Genomic DNA, 12,649 nt, shown 5'->3' with positions numbered 1-12,649 from the left:
CTATTTACTCTGTTTTACATGCTATTCCCCTATTTCTACATCTAATTAACTCCTACTTGTCCCTTTAGATTTCAATTCAATCCATATTTCCTCACAGAAACCATTCCTGACCTCCCTGTCTTGAGCAAATCCAGTCACCTTAGGCCCTAATAAAATTACAATGTTTTATTTTTAGCACTTAACCACAAGCCTGGTATTACATGTGTTTGTGTATGTTTTTAATTAATGGAATTCACTTCCCTAGAGTGTAATTCTAGGCAAGGACCATGTCTGTTACTGTCCACCACTGTTTCCCAGCTTTAAGCAAAGAGCCTTCCATAGGGGTGGTGCTCAGTGTATATTTCTTGAATGAATAACTAACTAGTCAAATACTCTAAATTCTATGAAAATGACTCCAAGATAGCTTTTTAGCAGTTTTGTTCTTTGATCCTTAGGCTGTGTTCTGCGTCCCAGTTCTCAATTACCAAGCACCCAGCAAAAAACAGTAGTTTCATTTGAATTTAAGAAACAAAACAAATGAGCAAGGGGAAAAAAGAGAGAGATACAAAGAGACAAACCAAGAAATAGACCCTTAACTATTGGGAACAAACTAATGGAGGAGGGGATGGGTGATACAGGTAATGCGGATTAAGGAGTGCACTTGTCATGATGAGCACTGGATATAATATAACACTATATTAACTGTACTGGAATTAAAATAAAATAAAATAAAATAAAACAGTAGAGTTTGGTCATGGGGGGAAAAAAAACATGTACCTAGCTTTCAGTCTTGTACTTTTGCTATTAATTAGCTGTGTGACCTTGGGGGATTCTTAATATCATTGTACCTCAGCTGCCTTATCTGCAAAATTAATGATAACATCTTAGAGCCTAAAAGCAAGGAACTTGGACTAATCTCTTGAAAGAGATTACAGAATTAGAAGAATGATAAAGATGAAGGATTTGTATGGAAAGAGCTCTAGAGCACTAAGTGATCCATCTGCTAGCAATAATGGGAATCATTTTCTTATAGAATACTTGGCTATTTTATTATTCTTTCAACAAGTAACTCATTGGGCACCTATCCATGGTTGGTTCTATGCTAGGAGCTGGTAAACACTGAGTCAACAATAATGTCTGTTTATTTTGTGAGGAACTTTACTATACATTTGTATCTCATCTTACTTAATCATCAAAACACCCCTATGATTTAGTACCATCATTATCCTTATTATACAGATGAAGAAACTGGCTCAGAGAGTTTAAATGATCTACCCAAAGTAACACAGTTAACATAGCTGTGTTACAAACCCCAGTCTAACTCCAGACCCTAGGCTCCTAACCACTGTGCACTACACACTGCTGCTGAAACATGGAGATGCAAATGGCCATAGGGTAAGGAGCAATACCTCCATATAAGCACAGTGAATATGCATTTACAATAGAATATTCTAGAAGTACCTCAGCCATGAAAGGAAAAACTATTTCCTACTTCTCCAACGGTTGGTAACTCAGTTGGAGAATATGTGCTTAGGGCTGATCTACAGTGCTTAGACTGCCTGGAGATTGAAATAATAAGGAATGAAAAGGTATTATGGCATGATGGCTAAGAGCTCAGCACTGGTATTATGCCACCTGAGATAAAAATCCAATTTCTTCTCCTGCAAGAGAGGGGGATAATCTATCCCATACTACAGATCCCTAGACACAGCCTATGTTAGTGCTGATTAGATATGTCACACAGAGAGGGCATTTCCACAATTACATAAGTCAGAGATCTTTATTTAATCAAGTGCCAATTATGAAACAATTTCTATCAAATATATCTATTACAAATGATAGTTACTGTAATGTATTTTCCATGCTGATTATACTAGGTGCCATGATTAGTGCCACTGGTGCCACAAACAAGCAAACAGTACTCACCCACCACAGTCCCACAAGTTCAATACCAGGTTTCCCAGAAATCGAACATGAGAATGTTCTACATCAACTGGAAGACAAATATGACAAAGCTAGTAACTGCAGCACATGAGGTAAAATTCAAAATAAGCAAAGAACTAACCCATGGAATTCAGAAGGACCAAAGTGGAGTGAAATGCTCAAAGCTTCAACAAGAAGGTGATTTTCAGCTTAGTAATATGGTTTAGTGGCAAGGTGGGCACCTGAACTATTCTGAGCTACAGAATTGGCTCTCAATGTAAGTAATTTTACTTTTTAGTAGTTTACGGTTAGAGCAGAAGCAATCTCCAATTATAATATTAATGTTAAAATTTCAACATGTAAGACAGAGACATATACCATTTAATAACTCTTCAGTGACCCACCAACACCCTCCACAAAACAAATTTAAAAAACAACAACAAATACCAAATACAAAACAAGCATAAAACATAACCCAACTTGCTCCCTCTATTGGTTTCCCTATTTCAATTAATGACCCTATTATTGTCCCATTTGGGGGAAGATGGTCATTGTTGACTCCTCTGTCGACATTCATTGCTATTTCTTTGTAATTCCTCGATTTCACTCCTTGTTTTACAACCTGCCACTAACAATAAGGAAGGCCCTTAATTTCTCAAGCCTACACAACTACAATTGCTCCCTAATTACCGCCCAGCAGGAAGCCATACCCACTTACAGGCTATTGTTAGATTCATCTTCTTAACACTACTTTGAACATGTCACTCCCCATTCAAAAAACTTGCAATGGTTCCTCCGTGCCTACAGAGGGGCATTGAAGGTCCTTCAAATTTGGCTTCTAATCTACCTTTATATTCCCCATTGAGTCACATTAATAAAGATTTTTGTTCTAGTCCAATTTGGTTTATTTATAGTCCTCCCCTATCCCACTACCTCCCCAACCCCCAACATACCTTACATCAGGGGTCGCAAACTTGCTAATATGGGCCAGGCCAGTAAATGTACAAAAGCAAAGATGATCATGTATGGAGAGTGAATATCCACCCAATAGGGTGATAGAGAGGGTGGCAATTACACAGCTCTAGCTCATCTGTCAAGGCAGGAATGTGGGATCAAGATGATCATATCTTTACACTTTTCAATATTAGAGAGAAACCGGATTTTTATGGAAACTTTTACCTATTAGTAACTAATTCCAATTTTTCTAAGACATTGTAGAAGCCAAACAAAACATATCTATAGGCCTTATCCAGCTTACAGACTGCCTGTTTGCGACCTCTGCCTTACACTTCCCTCCCCACTCTATACTTTGCCTACTCTGTTCACTTGCCTAGAAAGTCCTCCCCACCTTTCTTTCAAAGTTATATTCATCTATTAAGACCCAGCTTAAATTCACCTTCCCTAAAGGCCCTTCCTGGCCACCCCCACTTACTGTCATCACTCCCTCTGAATTCATTCAAACATTTATTAAGCATCTACTCTCTGCCAGGCACCAAAAATCACAAGGAAAAATAATGAAAGTTCTTATCTTAAAAATTTCTTAAAGTCTAGCAATCATAATTTTTACAATTTTTGTGACAATCAACCACACAGTGATGTTGCTTCTATGACCATCTTGAATCTATTGATTATATTGACTGCTATCTAACTTTTGTGCAATTTTATCTTCTCATAACCCAGACCATAAGCAGCAAAGCATTGGAACATGGGTACTAAAAAAACCACGGGCATTGGAGTCAAACAGTTATTCGTTCAAATACCAGCTGTACCTCTCTGTGTGACCTTGGGCAAGTCACTTAACCTCAGGGTATTAGTTTCCTTTTCTATTACAAAAGTTGGGAGGGATGTTATTGACCTCACAGGATTGTTGTGAGGATTAAAGAAGTTATATATAAAGTGCCTGGCACGTAGTAGGTGCTCAAACTACTTCCATTCTCCCCCTTACTTCCCCATCCTTGGAAAAGGAATCATATCTTACATGTCTTTGTATTTCCAACAGAGTCTACGAGAGAGTAGGTGCTCAAACTGCTATTAATTTGAAGACTATGTAAACGGTCTAGTACTAAAAAAAAATGGAAAGAAGTGCTACTGAGAAAGGGAAAGACAATAACAAAAGAAGTGACAGGATTCAGTAACTGTTTAGATATGAAGCACATGGGACAGAAATCTGGTTTCTACTCCCATATCACAGAAATTGTTCTCAGCAAGTGACCAATGGCCCCATTACCAAATCCACTGGACTTTTTAGTCCTTGTCTTACTTTCTGTAGCATGACACTGTTGACTACTCTCTTCTCAAAAAATTCTCTTCTCTTGGCCTCTGATATCATACCTATAACCTTTCTGGTGTATCTTCCTATTCTTCTTTCTGTCCTTTAAATGTTGGAGCACGTCAGGATTTCACCTTTGGCTACCTACTTCCCCCCAGGCAAGCTACTCTATTCATACTGTTTTAACTTAAGTGTTTATCTCTAATACAGATGTCTCTCTCCCTTTTTGAAACATATATTGGACATTTTCACTTGAATAATGCATAAGTATCCCAAACTCAGTGTATCCAAATACAACTCATCTCCCCATTTTTTCCTACAAAATCTATTCTTCTTTCAGTCTTCTCCATCTCAGTGAATTTAACCAGTTGCCTAAGCCAAAACCTTAATTTCATCCTTGAGTCCAGTCTTTCCTCCACTATTCCACCCAAACCTTTCAACAAGTCCTACTGACTCTATCTCTTAAGTATATCCCAAATGTATTTGCTTCTCATTATATCTACTACCACTACCCTAACCCAAGTTAAGGCCCCATCATCTCTTACCTGGTCTACTAAAATAGTTTCCAAATCTGTCAACCTGTTTCTACCCTTGCCTCCCTCCAATCTATCCTCCATGTTAGATATAATAGTCTCTTCAAAATGCAGATTTTACCCCATTATTCTTTTAAAAAAAAGTTTCTGTGCATATGACTGTATATACCCAGAAAAAAAAGGGCCTAAAGGACAATCTCAAACTACTAATGGTGGTTGTCCCAAGGAAGCAGGCCTGAGAACAAGGGAAGGAGCAGTCTTTCTATACTTCTGCAATGTCTGAATTTTTCACAAGTATTACTTTTGTAATCAAAGTTGAAAATTAAAAATAATAAAATCTGATCATGTTACTTTTCTATTTAAAAACTCTCTATGGGCTGCCCTCTACCCTCAGTTCAAACTATCTGACTTGGTTTATAAGGCAGTTTATGATCCAATCCCCACATTCTACCTTCCTTTTTAGTCTTAAGTCTCCTAAGTGGCCCTCTGGCTCTCCTAGTCTTCCTGTCCTGCTGTCGTAAGAGCAACTGAAAAGAACCAGAACAGAGCATTAGGAAATCACATACATTTATGGGGCAGAAAGAAGAAAATATTTTTTAAAGGGGGTAGGGATGGTTAAAGATAAAGGAAGAAAACCAGAGTAATAAAGCATTAAATAAAAGCCAAGGGAACAGAGAATTCTGAGAAGGTAGGAAATCTTGGAACAGTCAACAGTGTTTGTGGCTAAAATATTTTAGAATCTTATTTTTATTGAGAAGTTTACTATTGCAACAAACACATTTTAACAGCCCACAAATAAATTAATTATATCACCATGCTGTACCCTTACCACAAATTTTAAAACACAGTAGGCTCTAAGTTTAACAAAATAAAATTGGATCTTTTTTCAGCAATGATACACTAGAAAAACACTAAAACATTAAAGGTGATATAATATTTTAGAAGTACTCTTTTGCTACTATTAAAGAAAATCAACAACTTCATAAAAAGGAAAAGTAAGTAAAAATCAATGCACTATATGTATTTTCAAATAGTCTGTAAGTTTAGCAATAGAACCCAGACCTTTTTTCAACAATGACAAATTAGGTAATGATACATTAAAGCATTAAGTCCAACATAATATTTTAAAGCATACTTTTATTACCTTTAAGGAAATACAGTAATTGCTAACAAAGTATATCAAGAAAGGTCCCATTTGAGACAAAGCCTTGTCCCATTCACAGTGCCTGGCACATATGATGGTCCAGAAAAGCACTTATTGAATGAATGGGATGCTAAAATGTGTAGTGTACACATAATCTGCAATATTCTGTTCATAATTTTTAATGATGCTGCTAGATTACGTCAAAACTATTTCAAGTAGCTTGAACAGTTCTGAAATTTGGGTTGTATGATTATTCACTAGACCAAGGGTAGTAAACCAACTCTGCTGATCAGCTAAAAATAAAAATATTAATTGACTAGAAAACTGACCATTGCTTCAATAAAACGTATAGAACTTAAACCACACAAAGAAAGAAATCCTCCAAGAATGGTGACTGTGGCACAGTGGAGAGAGCAGGAGTGACATTCCAGCTCTAATGCTTGCTAGGTGAATAAGCTCAACTTCTATCAAAATGATAGATCATTTGAGATACATATAAGATCATCTATCAAAATGAAGTTAATATAAAAACTAAAGCAAATTAAAAAGCATATAATTTACTGAAACCATATGATTATTAGGTCTAGATCTTTAACTTGGGATAATAGAAAAAAATTAAAATTTACCAAATCAAGATAAAGAAATCTGGACTGGTCCTTTCTAGAAGGAAGTCTCTCAAGGCATGACAGGCTACAGGACCCTGTCCTGACCAAAATTTTTGATGAACAACTTAGATGAAAACTAGATGAGATGCTTATCAAATGTACAAAATGCACAAAGTTAGGAAGAATAGCGAATATATCAGATGAGATAGTAAGCACCTAAAAAGAAAACAGATCTGATAATCCCTTTTCTACAGATAAGGGAACTACCACCCTGAGAAATAATGAGTGGTCCTGGACTTCACAGTTAACAAATACTGGATACAAGAAGATAGGTGCTAAAACAAACAAAACTGAATAATTTAATTGAGTAAGAATTTAGTCTTAGATTCAAAATATTAGCTGCACAAGAAGCAGAAGGATGGTATGTGTTTTAATAACAATGTATGTGATAAGGATTTTTTTTTTTTTTTTTTTAGTATGACTCAGTATAATGAAAGCCACTCCACAAAATAAGAGTAGGGGACTGCTGTGTTAACAGCAGTGTGAGGCCCAAAATAAAAGATATAATAGTCCTTCTCTGCCCTGATCAGATCACATCTATATTCAAATCTCAGCACTTTAAGAAAAATGTAGATATATTCAAACAAGTCTTTAAAAATGTTTCAAGATGATGTCGCATGAGGAATAGATGAAAGAACTGGACATGTTTAACTTAAGGAAGATAAGATTTGGGAAGCAAGGATGGCTAGGAGAGATTGAGACATCAATCATACTCAAATATTTGTAGAGACTCAGTGGAACAGAAAGGATACCAGTTAAGAGAAACAAAGAGAAACAGATTCAGGGTTCTAAGAAATAGCTTTCTAACCACTAAGGCTGCTTCAATTATGAGAGTATATATAAACTCCAAGCACTTTATAAAGAAAAATAAGGTTTCCTTCTTTATATCCTAGGGTCTGGAATACAAGTTGTTTTAAAAATGTTTGTTTTTTCTTGGAACCAGAGTGAGATACCTTAAAAAAAAGCAGTGGGTGACTTGTCCCTAAAAGTGTTCAAGATGCTAAAAACTCAGGTCAGGAATCTTGGAAAGCCAGGTTAGAGCAATGCTTTCATCACTGACAGGCCAAGGACCACGGCAGAATCCAGAAATGCCTGGATGCTGCAAAACAAAATGGCATTACACTCGAGACAGAAGAGGTCTCCCAGAAGCATAGATCCACTGAATGGCAGCCATGGTAGCCGGGCTAGGCCATATTAAGAAACCAGACTTAACATTCAAATTATAAAGGGCAATGAAACATTTCTCAAGTCAGAGCTGCAACTCCAGTGAGAACATCTATGTATATCCAGGAAGAGAAGCAGCAGAGTACACATCAGGTTAACCTTCCCCTCACAGCCCTGCCCACCCCACTCAGAATGGACCTTTTAATGAAGATTAGGACTACTTACAGCTTTAAAAAAATCTTAGGAGATTTTGTTATGCTTGTCAATACCTATCAATTAATTTCCCTTTATATAAAAAATTAAAAACAACCTCTCACAAAAAAATAAATAAGCAAACAAAAGGGTCCCTATGTTTGTTTAATAAAGACTAGGATAAAAAAGCAAGTTGGACAAGGGTATCCCACTTGGTAAGCAACCTAGAAAGAACCTCCCCAGACAGCAAGCAGTAATAATCAGAATTAGGTCGTACCCCTTCGAGAAAGAACGAAAAAACAGGAAAACCTGCTCCAAAACAAATGTCTCAATTTCTGCAACCCTAAGTTACCGCAACCAAGTGTGTTATGCAGATTATTAATATTTAAGATCACCTGATTTCAGAATTAGATAAAACATCTTACTTGTTGCACCAAGGCGACGTGTGTCTCGGGCAATATAATTTGCAAAGATAATAGACCTCATGCTGGTCTTACCAGACCCACTTTTACCCATTAACAGCACCTAAGGACAAAGTAAGAAAAAAACAACAAACTTAGAAATCTAGAGCAAATCAAGTCTAAAAGGATCTATTTCTCTCTTGTACTTGATGTTTTACTGAAGTTGACAGTATCAACAACCTATTGCAGGTACTTGTAACTAACTTAGTTCCCTGACCAATGGTAAATGCAGAGATACCAAAAATTCTAGGAGTCAGGCACATATGTCACACATCCTCTTAGCGATAAAATAACATGAATTTATTATGGTAGCATATCCACTATCATTCATTCAGAACTATGTTAGAGAAATAACAACTTGAGGAAATTGAACCTTGATCTCTCATAATCTAATGCTTTATGCACTAAACTACCTGGCAGGAGATTTCATTATAACTGAAAGTTCTCTCCCCTGCTCAAGGTCAACCTTCCCACCTCTGCCCTTGATCTCATCTCTTCTACTTACTCTATGATTTTATTCATTAATTATTCTGAATCTTTTTTTTTAAGGTGTCCCATGGCCTACATAAAAGACCTTCCTTGATCTGGCTTATCTACTCCTCTGCCCTTACCTCCTGGCCTAGAACATTTAGAGTCTAAGAATAATGAACTGAATTAAACCTCTTATAGTCCCTATGACTGCTCCCGGAATTCCAGGGAGCCCAGTTCTATGTCTTTGTTTCATGCTGTACCCTCTGCCAGTTATTTCCCATTCCTTTTTCTTCCTTCATCTAAGCTCCACTCATCCATCCCTTAAGACTTGGTTCAGTAAGCGTCTCCCCAAGAAGCTTCCCTGACCTCAATGACCTAGGCTGGTGTAGGTGTGTTTCACGTCTTTCCTCCCATCACACTCCTATTGTATTGTAAAGACTATACTGCACTGAAGTTATTTGGGCTGTGTGTGTTTGTTTGTTTGTTGTTGTTCTTTGTGTTATTTTTGTCTGTGTCTCCCAAGACTGTGAGTTCTTGAATGGCAGGGAGAATCCCCTTTGTATCTCCAGTGCCTAATATATAACAGATGCTTAAAATATATTCATCGAAAGAATGAACAAGCTATCTAAACAAAGACAGAAGACAAATAAGCTTTTAATGATGAGAACTGTCTAATGGAAAAGGTGACCTTATGACGGTGAATAGCCTTTATGTCAATATCAGCACCTAACAAAGACAGAAAAACACCTATCAAAGATGCTATTGATTCTTGCACAAGGAGGAAATTGTGTAAGGTGACTTTTCAGAGTTTTTTCAAACTTTAACATTTATGGACTACAGTTCCAATTACCTTACTTTTCAAATGAAGGTGTTACAGGTTGTATCTTCACTCCCAAGAAATTTTTTAAAATTTTCTAATTACAAATACAGGGAATATTAATGAAAGTATACTTCACTCAGGGTCAAGTTAACTTAGCTATTTAGCCACATAACTTTATTTCACTAAAAAAATGTTACTAACAAGACAGTCTAGGGTAGTTACAATTTCTTTTTTGTTTTATTCTTAGTCATGTAGAAATTTCTGGTATTTTTAGCCATCCTTGTTGATAGCAACTTTAGATATCTTAGATAGGCTCATCAAGAACATTGCTTTAGGAAATTGAGTTATATAACTGAATTGTTAGATAAAGTAAGGGTAAATATGGCATATTTCTTGTGTTTTTTAATTAAGAAATCTTCAACTGCTTATGAAAGACTAACCATGAATTTACTCACTTAAACTTCATAATGACCCTACGAGATAGGTAATATTATTATCACCATCTTACAAATGAAGAAATTAAAAGTCCCAAAGGTTCAGAAATCTAGACCACAACTGTGTCCTTATTGATTCTGCCTAAACCCCAAAGTGGGGCAGAGCACAAGAGGACACTCAATTCCACCTGGAAAACTCATAAAAAGACCTTATATATGTAACATTTAAGGTGGGTCCACATAAATGTGCAGGAAAGAGGCCTGTGTAGTGTTTGTGCATGGTTTGCACAAAATGAAAATTAATTTATAAATTTGGAGAAAAATAGCTTCTGTATGGCTATAATAGGGTGGTACAGGTATGGCAGATCAATTTAGTCAGGAATAGATTTTTAAAGGGCATTCTGTATGATGAAATCATTTGGATTTTATTCTCTGAGTTTTGGGGAGTTATGAAACGGTCTTAAGTATGTGAATGACCCAATTAGATTTAAATATTAGAAAAATTAAATCTGATAGCAAAGAAGAGGACAAGAGTCAAAGAGTACAGATAGAAGATTCCTGCAATGGTCCAGGAAAGATGGTACATATACATCAAAAATCTATTTCCTGAATCATAACTTCTTACCTTTACTTTCATGCATTTGATCTACCTAATATGTCTTACCTTTTTCTTCATGGCTGTATTTGGTAGCACCCACCTGCAGATATAAACCAAAAGACAGTTTCCAGGATCCATTGCCTTAGAAATTGGAATTTAAAAAATACAAATAAATGTGGAGGTGCAAAGGAACATGTTTAGCACAACGGCTGAGTACAGCTGTGTATAGGAACTCAGTTAAAGAGGCCCTTGTTTTCCTAAATTATAAAACTGGGTTCAAACTCCCTACCCCTAATTACAATACTCTGGAGATGGGTCGTAAGAAGACCGGCTTACTAATATAAATGACTAATAAAATTCAAGATTCAATTTTTTTATCATCTTAAAAAATGCATCAAAGCAACATATACAAGTGCTTTAATAAATCAAACAATATTATCTTATTTAAATGTCCTTTATTATTTTTAAGTTAGGTTATTTTCAAAATCTCGGTATGTTTAGCCAGCTGTCCTTCCAAGTTAGATTTCACTCATTACAGGTACAAAGTATATACAATACAAATCTCAAATTCAGGTACAAAAAGATACTGAAAGCACTTTTTAAGCCACTGATCTCTGCCCCAGAAATACCAACCTTCTCCCTAGTCTTCTTATCCTCAACACGATGTTAAATCTCCTTTAATGAAAATTCAAAGCAACCCAGAACTGCCTTCTCAATTAGAACACGCCCCACTCTCCCCCACCCCCAACCCTCGGGATTGACATCAGGCCCATCCCAAGGACTGTTTCTATCCAGTTAACAACCAACCAGTCCTCTTGCTAGTTTATCCTGTCACCAAAAGCATGATGCCAATCAACCTTACTGGTAAATCAAAGCAATTTATCATAGGTGGGGTATTCTAATTCACAGTATTTTCTTAGTTAGAACTCCATTACCACCTTCCAGGTTTGACATAATAAACTTCACCCACCCAAGCGATCCTTCCGGTTCCCCTATGGGAGGATCCATTCTTGGCCCCAGATTCTCTTTCTCCATCTTTCTCTCAGAGTCAGATTCTTCCATCGTGCAACAAGTCCTTTCCAGTTCTTTCTAGACCGCAGTACTCTTTCTCTTTTTTTTCTTTTTCCTTGTTCACACCCTCAGTCGCCTATTTTTATTGCCTGTGGCCGCGAGGCCTGCTCTATTCTTGCCTCCGCCTTTGTCCACTGGGGGGGGCTGTTTTCCCCACAGTTACCTTAACCACCTCAAACGTGGCCTCAAGGCACAGCCGAGTTGGCCACCTCAAAAACTGAATGATGTGGGTGGTGGCGCAAAGGAAAAGACGAAGGATGAGTGGCGAAGTGGGGGTGGCGAGGGTTCGTGTCGAGTTTGGGCCTCAGGCCCCAAAGTCTCGAAACGCAAAGGTGACTTCACCCAGGAAGAGGTGGGGATGGCGGAGGTGGCAAAAAGAGCAGACCCGTGCGGTAGGCACTAAGTGGCGAACGCTTCCGCCAGCTTATTGTTACCGAGCCTGGCCGCCCAAGAGCCTCCGCCGTTTAACAGCAGTTGCGACCTAACCGCCCGCCCTTCAGGAGCCCAGGTACCTCACCGCAGGCAGAAACTGCAGGCCAGGATCACGTGGGCACCTGCCGTAAACCCGGGGCCCGTCACGTGACTGCTGCTGCCCGAGGGGCGGGCCAACTGGGAAGAAATACCATAGAGACTGCGCAGAGAAAGAGTGTCACCAGTCCCCGTGACGTGGCTCCAGTTCCTCCGCTTCTTTGAGCGGGTTAGAGAGCTCGCAGTGTATAGACTCTTTGCTTGTGGTTCCCGTGGCCCGACCCGTCCGGCACACGGAATTAAAGGAGCCGTTTTCAATTTCAGTGCTTCAATGCTTGTGTGTGTGTGTGTGTGTGTGTGTGTGTGTGTGTGTCTTCACTTATGGCCCCCGTGGTAGTGTGCGTGTGTGCGTCTTCACCTATGGCCCCCATAGTCCGACCCGTCTGACACAGAATTA

The 12,649-nt window shown here is 37.9% G+C and overlaps 1 protein-coding gene across 4 annotated transcripts in view; it reads right to left on the bottom strand.

Moving 5' to 3' along the window:
• LOC111139787 (Ras related GTP binding B) overlaps positions 1 to 12,232 on the bottom strand; it is a 35,406-nt gene extending 23,174 nt beyond the window's left edge. For 2 of the 4 annotated variants that reach the window (XM_022492174.1, XM_022492175.1), the window contains exons 1-5: positions 11,624 to 12,226; positions 10,720 to 10,753; positions 8,295 to 8,394; positions 3,881 to 3,964; positions 1,906 to 1,972 (exon numbers count right to left, since the gene is read on the bottom strand). In XM_022492174.1, coding sequence (XP_022347882.1) covers positions 1,906 to 1,972; positions 3,881 to 3,964; positions 8,295 to 8,394; positions 10,720 to 10,753; positions 11,624 to 11,715 — 377 coding nt within the window. In that variant the 5' untranslated portion in view covers positions 11,716 to 12,226. Of the gene's footprint in view, positions 1 to 1,905; positions 1,973 to 3,880; positions 3,965 to 8,294; positions 8,395 to 10,719; positions 10,754 to 11,623 lie in introns of all 4 variants that reach the window. The other 2 variants (XM_022492177.1, XM_022492176.1) reach the window with 2 other exon arrangements.
• Between the last annotated feature and the right edge of the window lie 417 nt (positions 12,233 to 12,649).

Source organism: Enhydra lutris, unplaced genomic scaffold, assembly GCF_002288905.1.
Source record: "Enhydra lutris kenyoni isolate GAN:26980312 unplaced genomic scaffold, ASM228890v2 scaffoldscaffold118, whole genome shotgun sequence".
NCBI classification, from domain to species: Eukaryota; Metazoa; Chordata; class Mammalia; order Carnivora; family Mustelidae; genus Enhydra; species Enhydra lutris.
This window is presented reverse-complemented; position numbering and strand designations above follow the sequence as displayed.